Source organism: Lytechinus pictus, chromosome 10 (genome assembly GCF_037042905.1).
Source record: "Lytechinus pictus isolate F3 Inbred chromosome 10, Lp3.0, whole genome shotgun sequence".
Lineage (NCBI taxonomy): Eukaryota > Metazoa > Echinodermata > Echinoidea > Temnopleuroida > Toxopneustidae > Lytechinus > Lytechinus pictus.
In genome coordinates, this window is record NC_087254.1 from 1,170,054 (window position 1) to 1,191,068 (window position 21,015).

At 36.3% G+C, this 21,015-nt stretch overlaps 1 protein-coding gene across 5 annotated transcripts in view; it reads left to right on the forward strand.

Moving 5' to 3' along the window:
- LOC135153060 (tuberin-like) overlaps positions 1 to 21,015 on the forward strand; it is a 64,204-nt gene that overhangs the window by 13,327 nt on the left and 29,862 nt on the right. For all 5 annotated transcript variants that reach the window (XM_064105103.1, XM_064105106.1, XM_064105105.1 and 2 more), the window contains exons 7-16: positions 359 to 445; positions 1,770 to 1,944; positions 2,794 to 2,867; positions 3,370 to 3,499; positions 4,582 to 4,725; positions 5,295 to 5,438; positions 13,782 to 13,967; positions 15,553 to 15,708; positions 16,196 to 16,348; positions 18,206 to 18,328. In XM_064105103.1, the coding sequence (XP_063961173.1) occupies positions 359 to 445; positions 1,770 to 1,944; positions 2,794 to 2,867; positions 3,370 to 3,499; positions 4,582 to 4,725; positions 5,295 to 5,438; positions 13,782 to 13,967; positions 15,553 to 15,708; positions 16,196 to 16,348; positions 18,206 to 18,328 (1,372 nt within the window). The remainder of the gene's footprint in view (positions 1 to 358; positions 446 to 1,769; positions 1,945 to 2,793; positions 2,868 to 3,369; positions 3,500 to 4,581; positions 4,726 to 5,294; positions 5,439 to 13,781; positions 13,968 to 15,552; positions 15,709 to 16,195; positions 16,349 to 18,205; positions 18,329 to 21,015) is intronic.

The following is a 21,015-nucleotide window of genomic DNA, read 5'->3' on the forward strand; positions in this document are numbered from 1 at the left end:
TTAAGCGCACATAACTAGATACCAATGTTGTGTCATACCAGAATGCAGAGGTGACTTTTCGTTTATGCAATCCTAGAAAATTTGAAAGCATTTGAACAAACTTTCCACTGCAATGCTAACTCATTTTTTGAAACAATGCATATTTCTTAATTCTTGATGTTAGTGGCAATGCAGGCACCTCTGGTATTTACAATGTAATACCAAAGCACTCGGCACAAGTGCTTTACGCTTGTCATATATGTCAAATGCCCATGTGTGCGTCACATCACCATTAACTTCTTTTTACTTGTTTTATTTTGCATGTCTTAAAGTTATATTTTATTAATTTTGATAATCTAATTAATTTTTTTTTCTGCAGAACTGCCGAGTTTCTTCAAGTCTTGGTGAATGTCATCAAATATAATTCATGTTACCTTGATGATCATGTCATTGCAGGCCTAGTTCAGTAAGTTTTCATTGTTTTTTTCGTCATGTACATGTAGGTCTTAGTATTTGTGACCTGACACCCCAAACCAACAATAAGTCGCAGAAAAATTCTGAGATTTTTATTTAGCTTAGAAATGCACACCCTAAGCTTTGAAATTATATATATATATATAACTTGGCAAATATTGATCAACAATACCCTCACACAAGTACTTACTTCAATGTGGCAGAACTTCAGAGAGAGCTTTGAAAATAAGGAGAAAACAAGGTTTGGAGTTCAGAGTTTATGTATTAAGCATAAAATATGCACCCTGTGCAATCTCTGTGAAACTTCCAGGCAGTCTGTGGAAAAACTTTTCACCAAAGTCTTCTAATTAGTTTGTCTAATTTTACTTCTTCAAATTTTGACAAAATGAAGAAAAAGCATTACTCTCTCAAATAAGCTAATTTTCAAATATCTACTTCTTGAAGACCAAATTACTATTTTAGCTGTTTACAGACAACCTTCTCTTACAACATAATATTGAATAATTTTGGGGGATTTTATACGCAACAAAGTTGTGGATTGAATTAAAGTAACTCTTACTAGTACATGTAGTTGAGAATGGAAGATGGTAGGAAGTGCCATCGTTGCATAAAAAATCATAAAATTCTCATTGGATATTTAAATGAATGATGATGACAGAGCTGCCAAGTAGTACGATTTTTCCGTATTAAGTACGTTTTTGCAACCAAAATACGGCAGTACGTTTTTTCTTTTAAAAATACGTTTTTTGTATTTAAAAAAAAAAAAAAAAAAAAAAAAACTATTTTTTTTTTTTTTTTTTTTTTTTTTTTACAAAATCGAAATTTATTGAGAAAAATCATCTCTATATGTCTCTATTTCATAAAACGTACACAAATATGGTTATTAGATCGATGTAATTTCAGGTAACTTTTTTTTTTCAATCATTTTGTAAAAACCAGGGTGAGATATACACAAGTTTCAATGCTTTTTTTTTTCATCTGCAAGAGCAGTGCACATTTTAGCTTGCATGCAGCTTGAGCGCCGTGATGGGCGAGTGCGCCAAGCATTTTATTAGGAAATACACTTTTTGGGGGAAAAATACAAAATATTTATCTCACACGGTAAAAATACTGATTTTTTTGTCAAAATGCTGATTTTGGGGGATAAGAATACTGAAAATGCAAAATACAACTTGGCAGCTCTGTGATGATGATCATGATGATGATCATGATGATGATGATGGTGGTGGTGGTGATGACTATAGTATGACGATGATGACGATGATGATGATGATGATTGTGACAATGATGATGATCCTTCCTCTACTTTCTTTCAGACATACATGTTCCATCTGTAGTAGGACAGAGAAAGAGAAAGATATAGAACAAGCACTTCACGTCTTGGATGCTGTTATCTGCTATAGCTGCCTGCCCAGCGAGTCTTTATATCACTTCATCACTGCCCTCTGTAGGACCGTCAGTGTCAAGCGATTCTGCCAGTCTAGTTGGAAGGTGGGTTACTTGCATTCTTGTGAGCTACACCAGAATGCCAAGGCCAATGCTGAAGGCAGAATGTCTTTGAGGCCACCAAGGTCCTTGGAACTTTTGAGACCAAAGTCAAGAATAACCGACTAGATGGCAAGGGCAGTGCCAAGGCCACATAATTTTTCTAAAAACAATTGATAGGCTTGATCACAGTAGTACTAATGGTTTCTCAAAAAAAATAGTTCTTCTAACTTATTGTTACCTTCTTATTTATGAAATATTCCTTGGTCTTTTGCTGGCCTCATTCTGGCCTCATTACCCTGAGTCGAAGGCCATGGGCCAAGAACAAAGACCTCCATGGACAAGGCCGTATGATTGAGGATCACAATATTACAAATGATTTCCTGTAAAAATAGTTAGGCCTATACATGTATCTACTGACTTGTTGCTCCCTCTTTATTTCTGAAATATTTATTGGGCCTTGTGTGTGCCTCATTCTGACCTCATCCAAGGACCTACACTGAGTCCAAGACCGAGAACTTTAAACCTCTTTGGACCAAGGACAAGGCCTCGCGTACCAGAATACTGGTCATCTGCTACAAACGTTTATGCATGTATACATAACACTTCTCATGCGATTGGATCTGAATATGTTATGAAATTCTATAATGTTCTATATGTTCAAGAAAGCAGTCGTAAGATTTTTGGTGCATCATTTAACAATTTTAGTTCTTTTATTCAAATTTCTAGTGGCAATTTACCATGTTAAGAATGAAGAGCCACTTATTGATGTATGTTATTTCTTACATGGTAGGTAGGTTCTTTCCATGCTTGTAATAGACAAATGTGACGTATGTTCTTTTTTTTTCTTTTCAGTTAATGCGTAATCTTCTAGGCACCCATCTAGGGCACAGTGCCATCTATACTATGTGTTGTATAATGGAGGACAGGTGAGAGAAACCCACTTTAGTTTTCTAGAAAATTAGGTTAAATTTCATTAAAAATTTGCATGATGATATTGAAGTTTTGCAGATTCATAATTTGGGTGCATGTATACATGCAATTATCCAACAATATTTAACAATTGCCTGACGAAGTCTAGCAGATTGCAGACGAAACATCGCTTTCCAACTACGTTTGATACATCATGAGACAACTGGTTATTTCTTCTTCTCAATCCTTCCACCACGATGAACCTCTTCCACATCAATATTTAACAAATAATAATAAACAGTTTTTGTATAGCATATTGTGATATATGCTATACAAAAACTGTTTATTATTATGTCCTTAAGAGCTTCCAAAGGACTTGGATATTATTAACCTTGTCAGAATAAGAACAAGAATAAGATGAAATCATGAATAGGATTTCAAACACACTTTAACATAGATAACATAAATTTTAAAGATTAGCAATGAATCATTTTTGGTATAACTCTGAATCTGTTGCAGTCATAACATCAGTGATGTGGTTCTGCTTCGGGGAGCAGTGTTCTTTGTTGGTATGGCACGCTGGGGCTCCATGAAAGTACAGTCTCTACGTCACATCAACTTCACTTCAGTCCTACCGTCATTTGAGAGGGTAAGAAAACAGTGGCATTAAGTTAGGATAATTGATAAATTATGAATGAAGTTATGAATGAAGCGATAAGAGCAGGTGAAGAGTTCTTGTCAAAGTTGGCAGCAATAATGCACTTTGTGGTTATAAACAAGCTTCTTCCCGAATTACGGGGCCTTGAATGACTTGATTCTTGATCGCAGGGCCGTATTTAGCCCTTGATTACATTTATCATTATCGTGGGTACGTCGTGGTCTAGTGGTTCTGACTCTTGACTTTCAAACAGAGGGTCGTGGGTTCGAATCCTTCAGCAAGAAATTCATTCACACTGTGGTGCACTCGACCCAGGTGAGGTGAATGGGAACCCGCCAGGATTTATTCCTAGCGTGCACTGAGCGCCGGTGATGGTAGCTTGAGCTAAAGCCGGGGTTATGATAGCAGCGCTTTGTATCCTCAGGCAAAAAGCGCTTTATAAATCCAGCTATTATTATTATGTGCAATCAGGCATGTAGATCAACTGCACAATCAATCACTAAAATTTTGTGCTATGGGCCTCAGATATTGATCTGTCTTTGAAATTTATTTTTATTCTTAACTGTATTTCTTATTCCTGCTTACTCTGTGATCAGGACACTGTTCACTGACTAGTCCAGTTAGACACTCTATTTCAGTTTGCAGAAAAGCACTGGTTACTGACTGTTGCCATGCTAATTATCAGGTAATCACAACCGGTGGGTGTTTCATAAAGCTGTTCGTAAGTTAAGAGCGACTTTAAGAACGACTGGTGATCCTTTATTGTGGTAAATATGCACCATTCAATGTTCATTGGTGATAGGTTAGCGCGTAAGAAAGGTTCACCAGTCGTTCTTAAAGTCGCACTTAACTTACAAACAGCTTTATGAAACACCCTCCCGGTCAGTTATGATACCTTTCATGAAGTGGAACTAGGGGACCATTTCATGAAAGTTGTTAGGACCGACAAGCTGTCATTATAAGGAGGTTGTCATCACTCCCTCGGTCTCTCCTTTTCTCTTCCTCCCCTTCCATCTTCTTCAACCTTTCCCCTTGTCTTTCTTCATTGCTTACCCCCCCCCCCTCCTTCCCAGGCCCTGACATGTAAGCATGTCTTGGTAGCATATGAAGTGACCCTTTCCCTTCAGAGATTGGTCAAAAAGAATGGCATGGACATCCAAGCAATCACTTGGGACATCATCTTAGGAATCATAGAAAAGCTCTTCAGGAATATTGAGGTAATTTGTGTCTCTAATTTATCTTATTCATTGCCATGTGTTGGTTGCGATGGGTTAACAGAATTAATGTCACATCAAAGCAATAGAATACAATCACAGGCAAACGGAATGATTACCTTACCAGAATATACATTGAGAGCATTGAGATAACCGTAGTTCAGCCAAATGAAATGCATGATATAAACATGTTTGACCATTGTCCTTTGTGATGTCATCAAAAAGATACAGAATTGTTTTTTAAATATAACAGTTGTTACATGTAAATATGTGTGCTATCTAGATGACCATATTTTTTTCAACAAGATTCAGAGAAGTCACAAAAGAACGTACAGGGCTATTCCATAAACGCAACCTTCCTGTGCTGATGTGTGTCTGTTTCCTTTCTCTTATGAAAAGTTGTAATGATTTCAAGTTATCATGGCTTTAATAGATTGTTTGAGGGAATTGCCAACTACATTACCAACAATTTCATTATTTCCATTTGACCCATATTATTTATGCATCCATATTCCATCAGGCTCTCTGGTTCTAACTTGCAGCATTCATGTCTGTTTTTTTTTTTCTTTTAGGAATACGCAGTGAATCATGAATACCTCCCTACCCAGCTGCATGATCTTCTGACGATGGTGGAGAAACTTTACGAGAGGAACAAATTTAATGGATCGCAGCAACAACTTTTTGCCATTGTGGAAGAGTTTGCACGGTTGAGGCCTGTGAGTGTTCTTCAGTTTCCCTACTTGGAGGATTTTTTTTTTGGGGGGGGGGGGGAGGTTGCCGGTTTTGGGGCCTTTAAGTGCTATTCATTTGTCGTACTTCGTTTATTTTATTCACAATGAATAGAGTCATCAGTTGTACGAAAAGTCATTACAGACAGGTTCATTAAACAGGCCCCAGATCTGTACGGGGCATCTTATATAGTGATGTATATAAGTAAAGCCCGGCGGACACTATGCGATTTGTTGCGATCCGAATTTCAAAGAATTTGTAATAATATTTTAAATGATCATTCCAACCAAAAAAATCTTACGGATCAGAGTTCAGAACAGTGGGAGGACTACTGAAATTGAAATTCTGTCTAGTTTGAGCCTCCCTGTAGGAATAACAGCAAATTCAGTTCCAAATCGTAATGATGTCATCATCGGCTGCGACTTGAAGCTGATTTGGGCTTTACTCCGACCACAGGGCTTGCTGCAAAGCTAAATTATAATTTTATTATTTCTAAAACTGTTAGTCAGGTCCGGATTTGAAAAAATAGACTGCCTTGGGCAAATCGTGTTAATGCTGAATTGAGAAGTGTTTTAGCATAATTTGAGGGCGCTAAATCCAGATATGCTGTTTGCCAACCTTGATTTTGATGTTAAAATCCTCAAATTGGCAAAAACAATATGGCAGCCATTCTACACCCTTTTTTGCTCTATTTTGAGCCCCAAAACTTGTAGCAAAAATATTTGTTTAACTGTTTTGGTACTATTTGATCTCAGTAATAACATAACAAAAATCTACCGGAATCCGCATCCGGGAAAGTGGTTATTTTCAAGATGGCGTCTAAGATGGCCGCCATTCACTGAAAATTTACATAACCGACTCTTTATCTACCCTAGACATGGGCGGATATCCCAGGGGGGGACAGGGTGGACGTGTCCCCCCTACTCAAAATAGTAGGGGGACACAATATCAAATGTCCCCCCTACTATTTTTGGTCTTTTATGATGGTAAGAAAAACATCATTCAAAATCTAAATAAAACCTGTCATTTCGAAATGACCTTAAATTTTGGGTGATAACCTTTTTTTTTATTTTCTCAAATTTTCCAGCCCCTTGTCCCCCCTACCTTTTGGGAGAAATTTCCGCCCCTGACCCTAGACCCTTTTTTCGGTGCATACATGACTTGTGTTATTCAATGGTGTATAGGGGTAAAAAGGAAAGAGTGAGCATAAGCACTCCAGGGTACCTGAAAATCCAAGATTGCGTAAAAATGGCTGCCATGGTCTAAAAATTTACAATTCATCTATTAACTATTTTAATGCCTTTTATTTGGGTTTTATTCATCGTTCATTGGTGATTTCAAGGGTCAAGTAGTAAATTGGGACAAGTTACAAGGACAGTCAACGGTCCACTACATGTATGTCCAAAAATCCAAGATGGCTTTCGAAATTGGAGTCTAAAATAGCTGTTATCTAAAACCCCTAAAACCTGACATAGTTTGTTTAATATCTGCCTTGGGGATATGATGTTGGTGCCTAACCTATGGTTTAATGGGTTAAAAAAAAATATGTTGGAACAAGGAACAAAGACAGTGTGTGATCCTCCATGTCCAAAATTTTGAGATGGTTTGCAAAAATGGAGTATTAAATGTCTGTCGTTAATTACAAGCCGACACAGTTTGTTTAATTACCGCCTGGAGAATACTATTTTTTAGTATAACCCATGGTTTTAAGGGTCAAGTATTACATTTGGGACAAGTTACAAGGACAGTCAGTGGTTCCAGTATGTCCAAAAATCCAAAAAGGCTTCCAAACTTGGAGTCTAAATGGCTACTGTTACCTTAAAACTGACATGGTTTGTTTAATATCCGCCTGGGGTATATGATTATGTTGTCTAACCCTTGGGTTTCAAGGGTCAAGTAATACATTCAGTTTAGTTTCAGTTTAGTTTATTTCCATTATTCATATACAGACATTAACATGCTTGACATGAGTATAACATAATTATATTGAGTTGAAATAAATCGTTATTGAGACAGAAGTTATACGCAATAAGAATTTAAATCAGTGAAAAATGGAGGGGCCTAAGTTGAAAGCAGAGCTTGTGAGTTATAGGCCCCAATGGAAGGAGGTGATAAGATATAAGGCTATATAGCTATTAAAAATAACAAGGTAAAAGAAAAGCAAAAGTTTATGAACCAATTGGTTTAATCACATCTGTGGCACGCCCTGGAAGGAAAGTAATGTTTTAAAGGGAGGTATGAAGGTAAAATGGAGCTGCTGAAAGTTTTAGATATCTACTGCTGCCTGAACTGCATAATCATTCAAAAAAGTATGTTTAAGTTTACGTTTGAATATAAACAATGAATTGGAGTCTGAAATGTCTTTGGATAGTCCGTTCCAGTACTTCGGTCCTGAGAAAGTAATTGTTTTCTGAGCAAAGGTTGTTCGAGTCAGTGGTAAATGATAAAATGTACTTTGTCGAGTTGCGTATGAATGAATTACATTTCGTTTAACAAATAATAAGGTGACAATGGCTGGTAATTCATTTGTGGATAGCTGGAACATAAAAATTCCTAAATTATATCTATATAAGTCTGAGATTTTGAGAAGTTGATTTCCATGAAAGTAACGACTTGTATGGGAAAGAAAACCAGCATTGTTTATGTTTCTAACCGCACGTTTTTGAATGACAAACAACCTATGTAGTTGAGTTTTATTGCTATTACCCCAAGCAAGAATACCGTAATTGAGATAGGGCAAAATCAAAGTATTGTAAAGAGATAATAAAATTTTTTGGGGTAGATCATGTTTAAGTTTGTTTAAAATGCCTGTGTTTCTAGCCGTTAATGTACAAAGATAATTAAAATGTGATTCCCACGATAGTTTGCTATCGATATAAATTCCAAGAAATTTTGTGGAATCGACTTTAGTTAAATTTGTGTTAGCAATCAATATATCACCGGGTAAAGATTTGATAGTATTACTGAACAACATATAATGAGTTTTGTTAACATTTAAAGATAGCTTATTTGCATTAATCCAGGCTTGGACCATTTTCAATTCCTTGTTCAGGATTTCAAGGAGGCTGGTGGGGTTACGGTGGGAGAAAAAAATATTAGAATCGTCTGCAAAAAGAATAAACGACAAATTATCAGATGAATGTTGAAAATCATTAATATACAAAATAAACAATAGGGGGCCTAATAAGGAACCTTGTGGAACACCACATGATACTAATCTCGGGTAAGAGTCCTGTCCATTAATACTAACGAATTGTTTTCTGTCGGAAAGATAATTTCCAAACCACTCCAAGGCCTTTCCTCGAATCCCATAATGGGATAATTTATGCAGCAAAATATTATGATTGATAGTATCAAAGGCCTTGGAGAAGTCAAGGAAAATTCCAACAGTGTGAGACATGTTATCTATGGCATGGGCTATCTTATCTAAGAAAACAAGTAATGCATGAGTTGTGGAGTGTTTCTGTCTGAAGCCAAATTGATTATTAGATAAGATATTATGATATATTAAAAATTTCATTGTACGTGAATATACTAGTTTTTCGAGAATTTTAGAGAGGGAGGTCAAAAGAGAAATAGGGCGATAATTACCAAGATGATCAGAGGCACCTTTCTTTAGTATTGGTATGACTTTGGCGATTTTCATTTTCTGTGGAACGATACCATTTGTAATGGATAGATTCAAGATATGTGTCAGGGGTGCAATAATGTATGGTATGATCTCTTTTAATACACGATTTGTTATACCATCATATCCTGGGCTTTTATTTTGTTTTAGATTATTAACAATGTCGATAACTTCATGTTCTAAGATTGGGGTAAAGAATAAAGAATTTGGATTTGGGGATTTTAAAAAGTATTTAAAGTCTATGTCAGTTGAGGGAATGTTATGGGCAAGATTAGGGCCAATGTTAACGAAATAGTTATTAAATTCCTCAACAATTTCGAGGGGATTTGGAATGTCATTGTTATTTATGCAGATTTTTGGTATTTGGTTGGATATCTTTTTCCTTTTCAGAATATCGTTTATTGTATTCCAGGTACTTTTAATGTCGTCCTTGTGTTTAATGAATTCTTTCGAATAAAAGTTCTTCTTAGCAAGCCTTAACGAAGATGTTAATATATTACGGTAAGAAGAATACTTGGATTTATTCAAAGAAGTAGGGTTGTTTTTATATTTATAAAATAGATTGTTTTTTTTATTGATGCACTTTAATAAAGCCTTGGATATCCATGGACGCCTTGGGCGTTTTTTATAATTTGAATGTTTTTTTCGAATTGGGATACAAGAGTTAAAGTGATGCATAATTATTTCTATGAATTGTTCGAATGCGATGTTAGTATCAGTGCAGTGATAGATTGCAGTCCAATCAACTGTATCGAGTTCATTTTTTAAGCGGTTGATGTTGTATAGTGACAGATCACGTGATCCTATATTGTTTTTTGTTTTAGGCTTTGGATTAAGAATAGTATTAGGTATCAATGTAAAGATGGGGAAGTGGTCTGAGATATCACTAACTATAATTCCTGACTTGAAAATTGAAGTTCCTCCAACAAAAATATTGTCAATCAATGTAGCTGATGTATCGGTTATCCTGGTTGATTTGGTAATCGCTGGAAAGAAATGTTTAGATAGCATTAAGTTAAGAAAGTCATGACTATCAGTGTTTTGGTCACATCGGAGTAAGTCAAAGTTAAAGTCTCCCATAATAATGCATGTTTGATTATTCAGTATTTGTGCTGATAATAATGACTGTAATGTTTCAATAAAATCTTTAGGATTTGTATTTGGGGGTCTATAGATTTCACCTATGATTATATTCTTTTTTGAGGAGAGTGTAGTTCGACAAAGATAGTTTCTATAGTATTTGATATAATGGTTAGTTCGTCGTTTATTGTAAAATCAAACCCGTCGGAAATATACATTCCCACACCGCCACCTCGTTTCTCAGTTCTATTATTAGAGACAAAGGTAAATCCTTCTATATTATAAAGCGAGGAGGGAGTGTGTTTGAGCCATGTTTCTGCAATGCCGATCACTGACCACTGATATTTTAGTTGTTTAACAAATGCTTCTAATTGGTCGAAGTTTCTATTGAGACTCTGAATGTTATATTGTAAAAGTATTATATTTTTATCATTGTGTGTATTTAAATTGGAGAAAAACATTTGCTCAGAAAAGTAGTCAGAGTAAGGGTTGTTACCCTCTACGGTTGTTTATTCGAAATCGAGACTAAGTTCAGTAGTTTGGGGGTTAGGATATGCTTCAGTTGACTGAAGGTTCTGAAAAGATTCAGAATTAGACAGCGAAGAATTTGATGGCAAGGATCCGGCAGTTCTCTGAACAATAGTTGCTAGTTCAGGCGCAGAATGAAATGTATTAAGGCCACTCGTCATAAAATGTATGTGTTAACACAAATTGCGTGAGAGCAGGGCGGGTAAAATATACCGAAGGAATTCCAAGGCGCACGGCAGATGTGAATAATAATAGTACATGAAAAACTATGAAAAGCAAACTAGTACATGTGTTGTTAAGATTGGTTTGATCTGTATATAAAATGGAGATTGTAACTGAATAGAAGGTGTTCAAAGGGAAATACCCATAGCCTAAAATACAAAAAATGGCTGAAACGCGTAATCCAAAAATGACAATGGAACGCATGATATTGGTTGAATCAATATACTGATGAGGGGTGGTCCAGCTACCGCTAAGTTCCAAATTTTGAGAAAAGATAATTGGTGGAAAGTTTTACAGCATGGGAGTTACGACAGTGTCGTTCATTTGTAGAAAATCAATGGTTATCATAGGAACTAATATTATTTAAGGGAATTGTCAAAACAAAACAACACAAAAATATAAACTTGAGTGGAATATACACCAGTATTGTGAAGTAAATAAGTATCAATGCATGAGTTCAAGTTACTAGATTTTAGATTTTTTCATCTGTAAATGATACGCATACCCATTCATTTCTGGAGCCTGGAAGCCCGCTATATAGGCCTGCAAGATAGAGGAGTAATTAATGTTTACCGATAAGATTCCAAGTATAATTGTAGTTTGTAATCGCCAGGCATTGTGCATAATCTTGCCTCCAGACCCCAGGAAAGAAATAAGTAATACAAAAAGAACTCAAAATCCAGAAACATGAATTACCGTACATGTAAATAGCATAGATATGAATGTGAACTCCACACATCACCTGTCACTTTAAAGGAGAATGTAACCCCTAGAACAAGATAGCTTGCGCGAAAACAGAAAAATCAAAGGATAAGCTTCAAGGGCAATCGATGGTCCTGTGTGTAAAAAAATCCAAGATGACTTCCAATAAAGGAGTCTGAAATGGCTGCTGATACCTAGAAATTAACATAAATCATTAATATTAGAATCCATCTGGGAGATATGATTTTGGTGTCTACACTATGGTTTCAAGGGTTAAATAATACTTTTGGATTTACAATGCTATGAAGCTGTCCATTTTACCTGGATGGCTTTCAAAATGAGTCTAAAGAGACTTCCATCACTTAAACATCATAATTAGGTAAATAAAATCTACACTATTGTGGCTTGCAAGGCTGAAATAATAAATCGGGACAAATAATAAGGATGGCCAGTTGTCCTTTTCGTCGTAAAAAGTCCAAAGCAATTTCTAAAATTGCGTAAAAATGACTGCTGTCCCCTAATCATGAAACCATAGGATAGTCCTAAGCACTAAGATTACGTGTCTTGAAATACTTATCAGTGAATTATGGTACTTTTTAGGTGAAAGTGTACCTTATTTATTAAAGTTTGTTTTCGGATGTTTACTTATTGTTGCACCACCATCTAATTATGTCACTAACTCTTGTAAAACATACTTCTATGAGTCTTAAAAACATATATAGCAGAGACACCAGTATAGTGGCACTAGATGGGATATGAAGTATTGCCATTTTTGTATCAATGTTGGCCAATTCGAATGCAATTTTTGGAGCGTTCTTCAATTTTTCGACAAAATGGACAACAGCGTATCATTGTAATTCGTCTTCACCTCTATTATTTGACCCTTTAAATCATGAGAAAGACACAAAAATGTCTCAAAGTAGATAGTACATGTATATGCACTTTGCAGCAATTTTTTAAATAGCAACCATCTTTAAGCCGCCGTGATTTTTTTTGCAAAACAGCACTACTGAAAAACCTTGAAATTTTTCCCCTGGAACCATGATATTTTATATGTTTTTTTTTTTTCTCATTAGACCCTAAAGTTATTTCTACCAGGTTGATATTATATGAATTTGGACCATTTCAAAGTTACAACGTTCATTATAGACGCCACTTTGGAAGGTCATCTTGGATTCTCTGACACTATCTTGTAAATATGTCCTGATTCATTATTTGCCTTGAAAGCTTTTCGATGATTTTGATGATTTGCTTTAATTTTTGGAGTTGATGGTACAACGGCTGCCGTTTTGGACGCTATGTTGGATTTCCAGGTACCCTGGATGACCTTTTGTAACCATAACCTGTCTCAATAGTTTTTTTTTTAACACTAAGTTTCATAAAATAGACATTTATACCCCAAAAGTTATGACACTTTGCCACCGCCATGGTCATCGCCGCCGTCGGGAAAGCGACGTCCATGTCATGCCTCTGCGATGCAGGCGAGGAAAAAATGGCGGACACGTTAAGAATATCACAACGTGATTATGCCAGCATCGCTCCAAAATCATCAAATATTTGGCCATATTATTTATCAAACAGCAGCTGTGAATCATGGTAGCCATCTTGGAATCAAAGATGGCTGACGAAATCCATGTTTGCAACCCAGGAGATCAAAAATAAGGCATACATGTAGACCCCAATTTCTGAAATATAATCACCAATAAAAATCGTTAATATGGGAAACTGCATTAAAAATGCCGCCATTTTGTTTTTTGCCGATTTGAGGATGAAAACGTCAGAATCAAGTTTGGCAAACAGCATTTTTCGATTCAGCACCCTTGAATTACCTTAAAACAATCAATAAATCAGCATTAACACAAAATGCCTAAAGCACTTTTTCTGAGCACATTTTTTAAAATCTGGACCTGACTATGTGCTGAATTTCAAAAAAAATAATTTTACTTCTTGGAACTTTCATATTTAATGCAAAATGTGATTCATTAAAAAATTGTGTCGCACCGGATCGCATAGTGTGCGCTGGGCTTAAGAGAGACTTCATTGCAACCACTAGCATATATTACTAGGAATAAATTGAATAAACAAATACTTGATATTTGAACAATCATGATAATTTAAATAAATTTAAATATATTCACCTCTCCAATGCATTCCTTCCTCTTCTCTACAGGATAGTTCTGTTCTGTGTCTAATAAGCTACAGAGCTCTGGCCATTCATCCAACCAAAGAGAATTGGATCCCAAACCTTCTGAAGCTCCTTGATCGCTACTTCAGGTCCGAGAGTCGTACGGTCATCAGGGAGGCTGCTCTCAATGTCTTATCCTCTACACTTCACTCCAGCGGAAGTCTGTATGAGGTATGATATTGTTTTTTTCATCCTGTGCTTTTCTTGCTTTCGGTCATCATGGTACTTTTGCTTGGAATGCAACCCCTCGTAGCTGGGAGAAAACATTTCCTTAGGTACACGAGCAATGAATCATTTTTTCTATGTTTTTGTCTCACCTGCATTGTAGAGTGAGACTATAGGCGCCGCTTTTCCGACGGCGGCGGCGGCGTCAACACCAAATCTTAACCGAAGGTTAAGTTTTTTAAATGACAGCATAACTTAGAAAGTATATGAACCTAGTTCATGAAACTTGGCCATAAGGTTAATCAAGTATTACTAAACATCCTGCCTGAGTTTCATGTCACATGACCAAGGTCAAAGGTCATTTAGGATCAATGAACTTAGACCATGTTGGGGGAATCAACATCAAAATCTTAACATACATGTAAGGTTAAGTTTTTGAAATGTCATAACTTAGAAAATATATGGACCTAGTTCATGAAACTTGGACATAAGCTTAATCAAGTATTACTGAACATCCTGCATGAGTTTCACGTCACATGACCAAGGTCATTTAGGGTCAATGAACTTTGGCCAAATTGGGGGTATCTGTTGAATTACCATCATAACTTTGAAAGTTTATGGATCTGATTCATGAAACTTGGACATAATAATAATCAAGTATCACTGAACATCCTGTGCAAGTTTCAGGTCACATAATTAAGGTCAACGGTCAATGGATATTGGTCATGTTAGGGATATTTGTTGAATTACCATCATAACTCTGTAAGTATATTGGTCTAGTTCATAAAACTTGGACATACGAGTTGTCAAGTATCACTGAACATCTCATGCGAGTTTCAGGTCACATGACCAAAGTCAAAGGTCAGTTAAGGTCATTGAACTTTGGCCATTTTAGAGGTAATTATTAGATTGCTGTCATAACTTTCAAAGTTTATAGATATAGTGTATAAAATGTGGATATAGCGGTAATCAAGTATCACTGACAAGTTTTAGGTCACATGATCAGGGTCCAATGTCAATGAACGTAGTATTGTATCATTATATACATGTAAATGGTGTTTTTCAAAGTCAGCACTGCTGCTATATTGAATCGCGTGATGCAGGTGAGACCGCCAGAGGCATTCCACTTGTTTTGTGGTGAAGACGAAGTAAACTGCCATTGTATGACAAAGCAAGGCATTCAAAAGTAAATATGTGTACAAATACCAAAAACAATCAATCCGAGTACAACTTCAATGCAGGTTCCACCATCAATGATGCAATAATATTCAGTTGAGAAAGAGAATGAATGCCACAATGTGTACTAATTACATGTGAGTGAACACAAACACAGCGAAGCTACAGTGTTGGACTGTGAAGCACGCTTTCACCCACTCCTTTGTTCTCAACCACGAAGCGGTTTCCTGGGCTCCATTCCTTGGTTATTTAATTAAACACTTTCCTGAAAAACACGTCTTCGATTCCCACCATAGATGTATGTGCATGTACAGTTGTACCATGAGTGTCATACTACACAGACTTAAGTGCTTGAGAAACCTCCATTATTGTCATTACTTTTAAAACTGTTCATCTCTTTTCTCATTTTTCTCAGGATGACCTGATTAAAATGGTAGCTCTCCCACAGCTGAAGTCCATCTGTGATGACCGGGACCCAGTCGTCAGAAACTGTGCGGTCAAGCTGCTGATGGACTCAGCCAAGGTCTGTCAAAGTCCTTTTTGTCTGGACATACTGGACATCATAGAGAAGGTCAGTATGTTTGTTTTTTACCACTGGTTTGCTTTCTTTTCACTATGTACATACTATCATGTGAACTTTTGTTTTATTCATTGATTGAATTCCCTTTTTTTTTAATTGAAATTATACAAAATCAATATTGATATACAAAGTTACAAACATAAAGCATCAAAATGAGCATTACAAGACTTTTTGTTAATACTCCAAAATATCTCGACATTCTAGTATTTTCATTTATGTGTTCATTTTTGTCCGTTGAGGTTTCAGTATAATATCTGTACCACATTTTTGAAATTTTGTTAAGTTGGTTTGTTGGTTGTTTTTGCTTTTGTTTGTAGCTCTGTGTTTATTTGTTTAATAAATTGAGAAATGAAACAATCTTAGACTTCAAGATAAAGGTAAAGATTCAGATTAAGTATTCTATTGTTGTTAAAATATTTGAGCTTGAGCTAATCATTATGCATTTTGAATTAACCCATTCTTTATTCGCTGCTTCCAGGTTGTGATGAAGACCATGCATGTGAGATCACATGCAGGGGGAGCAGCATCAGCAGAGTCTCATCACACATCACATCATACACCCCAGTCAGAAGAGGAAAGAGACTTGGTGGACGTGATGACGGCCGTCACAGGTCTGCTTGAGCTTTTTAAGGTAGGTTCTATTAGTCTTCCTGGATGAGTGAGCAAGTACCTGTGGGATGAGGCTGATGGTAATGTGATGCTGGTAAACGTGGAGCTGGTGGTAGCAATGTTGGATTTGATGGTGTTGATGATTGATAGTGGTGGTAGTCATGGTGGTGGTGATGATGATGATGATATGATATGATATGGTATGGTATGAAATATGATATATGATATGGTATGGTTGTCACGTGGGAGTGACTTTTTTTTTAATTATTTACCTACTGCTGCTTGACACCAAATAAGGAATACGTAAAACTGATAAATACGGTTATTTAAAGTATTAATCAAATCTCTGAAATCATAATGTTGTTTCCTTTTGATTTGTTTTACAATAATTGTACATGAAAATATACATGGATATGGATAACAAAATATAACTTAACTTAACAATAATTGTTGACTCGAGCCCCCATCATCTCTTCTGGCCTGACATGCCCCACTCGGCGCTGGTGGTCGGTCCAGTTCCTGGCCTCCGCAGCTTGCGATGTCTTTTCCACTTGGCCTCCCCAGACAGTGTTGCCCCTTGATGAGTAGCCCCCAGATCAGCGAGATGTGGCTTCGACGAATTAGTGGACGAGATCAAGCCCCCAATGATGACATGAGTTTTGAGGAATCATGTCGGTGGAGAACCGGCGGCAGCTGGGGTTGTTATCCCGTCACCGACGTAGTCCCTCAGTTATAACTTGACTGCCTATACTAACATCTGTGGTCTATTCTAGCCTAGGTGATTCTCCCTGAATTACTGAAATTAACCTCCTAATATACCCTACCGTTACAAGGGCTAACTGTAAAATTTCTATAAAGTAATTCAAAGAATTTCAATAACAGATGAGTGCATAAAGCAACACATTCTTAATAACAAAAGACTTCCTGTGCATCTGTACACCTACATTTTCATCAATGCTAAAGCACAGTAATAGCTATTTATGACACCTGTATGAAAATGCTTACCTAATACGAAATATTTCTAACACTTGAACAAAATATGGCATCCACCTGATCTTGTACTCTAAGGGGGGGTATCAAACGTTTCCAATGCTTGCTTTTGAAATATTCAAAACATATGTACATTTTACCTAGGTTTAAATATTCACAACACATGAACTATCTTTATAAACTCAGAACATGAGTCTAATCAAAGGAATTAAATTCAATAAATTTCTTCCCTGAAAATGGTATGGTATGGTATGGTATGGTATGGTATGGTATGGTATGATATGATATGATATGGTATGAAATATATATGATATGATGATGATGATGGTGTTGATGATTGATGGTGGTGATAGTCATGGTGATGGTGGTGGTGATGATGATGATGATAATGATGATGGTGATGATGATGATGATGATGATTTTGTCTGGTATGAAATATGGTATGAAATATGATATGATATGGTATGGTATGGTATGGTATGGTATGGTATGATATATGATATGATATGATATGATATGATATGATATGATATGATATGATATGATATGATATGATAGGAAATATATATGAGATGATAATGATGTTGATGATGATGATGATGATGATGATGATGATGATGATGATAGAGTGATTATAATCAATATGATAAGGAGAAGGCTATGGAAAATGAAATAATATGGAAAGTGATATAATGATCGTAGACAGTGAATGGCACTGATATTGAATGACTTAAATGTGTACCTTAGTGATATTACAATGTAGATACTGATGAATAACAGAAATGAACTTAAGGAAAGGGAATAAAACTGATCATAATAAAAACTGTTGCTTTGCGAATATTTCAATCACTGCTTTTAATCAATCATTTATATGTTCCTTATCTCTCAGATCAAGATGTATCGTGTTCCCTCCTCCCATGCTGTATTTGCATTCGAGTTGCTAGGCAACCACATGAAGCAGCAATATGAAAACAAATACAACTCTGACATGGCAAGCAACATCAGAGCCAAGGTATTATTTTGTTTCTCTCTTTAGCGCCCAGTAATATAAAGCTTCAGGGTTCCCAGCCCATCAGGGAAACCAGGGAAAATTATTTTACTTTTTTTCTCCAGTCAGGGAAATGTCAGGGAATTTGATAAAAAAATACCTCAAATCAGGGGAAAATGCCTCAAATGAGGGAAAAATCAGGGAGTTTTGATCAGCCAAAAAGTCGAAAGCACGGTAGTCAGTCAGACTCTGTTATACATGTATTTTGTTGCTTATCAAAACAACATCCATTGAATGACTGGTTATGGTGGTACTGATTAGTATTACATTATTGTTTTTATACTGAAAATGCATGTAATTCGCTGCAACAACTTAGAAAGCATGTGAAACTGGGAATGGGTTCAAATGATTATCAGGAAATTTTTAAACTTCATCAGGCCAAAATAAGGGAATTTTGTTTTCTTGAAAAGCTAGGAACCCTGAGCTTAGGATGGATCATGAGGCTGGTGTCTAGGATTGATTGCATTGATTATTGTGTATGATCAATCTTAAGAATCAGCTCTATGATCAATTACAAAGCTTTATGTTACGAGGCCCAGGGTTGAAGATACACAACCCTGTCTTAATGGAGAAACCTATATCAGGGGCACGTAACATGAAGCTTAGCGATTGATCATGGGGCTAGTGTCTAAGATTGATTGCATTGATTATTGTGTATGATCGATCTTAAGAATCAGCTCTATGATCAATTACAAAGCTTTATGTTACGGGGTCCAGGGTTGAAGATACACGACCCTGTCTTAATGGAGAAACCTATATCAGGGGCACGTAACATGAAGCTTAGCGATTGATCATGGGGCTAGTGTCTAGGATTGATTGCATTGATTACTGTGTATGATCAATCTTAAGAATCAGCTCTATGATCAATTACAAAGCTTTATGTTAAGGGCCCAGGGTTGAAGATACACGACCCTGTCTTAATGGAGAAACCTATATCAGGGGCACGTAACATGAAGCTTAGCGATTGATCGTGGGGCTAGTGTCTAGGATTGATTGCATTGATTACTGTGTATGATCAATCTTAAAAATCAGCTCTATGATCAATTACTAAGCTTTATGTTAAGGGCCCAGGGTTGAAGATACACGACCCTGTCTTAATGGAGAAACCTATATCAGGGGCACGTAACATGAAGCTTAGCGATTGATCGTGGGGCTGGTGTCTAGGATTGTTGGCATTGATTATTGTGTATGATCAATCTTAAGAATCAGCTCTATGATCAATTACAAAGCTTTATGTTACGAGGTCCAGGGTTGAAGATACATGACCCTGTCTTAATGGAGAAACCTATATCAGGGGCACGTAACATGAAGCTTAGCGATTGATCATGGGGCTTGTGTCTAGGATTGATTGCATTAATTATTGTGTATGATCAATCTTAAGAATCAGCTCTATGATCAATTACTAAGCTTTATGTTACGAGGCCCAGGGTTGAAGATACACGACCCTGTCTTAATGGAGAAACCTATATCAGGGGCACGTAACATGAAGCTTAGCGATTGATCATGGGGCTTGTGTCTAGGATTGATTGCATTGATTATTGTGTATGATCAATCTTAAGAATCAGCTCTATGATCAATTACTAAGCTTTATGTTACGAGGCCCAGGGTTGAAGATACACGACCCTGTCTTAATGGAGAAACCTATATCAGGGGCACGTAACATGAAGCTTAGCGATTGATCATGGGGCTTGTGTCTAGGATTGATTGCATTGATTATTGTGTATGATCAATCTTAAGAATCAGCTCTATGATCAATTACTAAGCTTTATGTTACGAGGCCCAGGGTTGAAGATACACGACCCTGTCTTATTGGAGAAACCTATATCAGGGGCACGTAACATGAAGCTTAGCGATTGATCATGGGGCTTGTGTCTAGGATTGATTGCATTAATTATTGTGTATGATCAATCTTAAGAATCAGCTCTATGATCAATTACTAAGCTTTATGTTAAGGGCCCAGTGTCTTGTAACACAAAGATTTGCAATAGATCATACAATTGACTGTATGAATGATTGTACATTGTAGTCAATGGAATCAATCATAGAAAAATGTTCTACGATCGTTGCTAAGCTTTGTGTTACGGGCGCCAGGTCTCGATTTACTACTAACATTCAATTACTCAGAGCAACTGCAGTGTTCTGTAAGTATCCATTTTAATAATTGTTTGGTACATGTATTTTTAGTTATTTTTATAATTGTTATTACTGATATTGTTTTGTTTTTTTCTTTTTAACATCAATTTATACTCCTGAAGATGACAAGAACACACTTATTGAAACGTCGAGTTTGGGTGGTCCTTTTCAGGACTAGCACTTGCCCAAGAAAGATACATGGTGTACTGTGAAACCTACTACACTATTCTTTTTCGCCATGGAAACCATCAGAAGTTACAATTTATACTTCTATGCATTTTTGTAGTTATTCATTAACCATATGAAATTCATTCACTTATCTTTTCATTATTTCAGTCATTCTTTTATTACAGTACATGTATATAGAGGGGATATAACAAAATTATCAGTGTATAGATTTGGAGGTTAGTCAATCGCCAAACAGTTTTTTGCTCAATTGACCAAAGGGTTGGCCCACACTTTGGTCTAGGAGGGAAATAGTGCAAGATACAAATTTCTAATTTGCCAGTTATTTCATT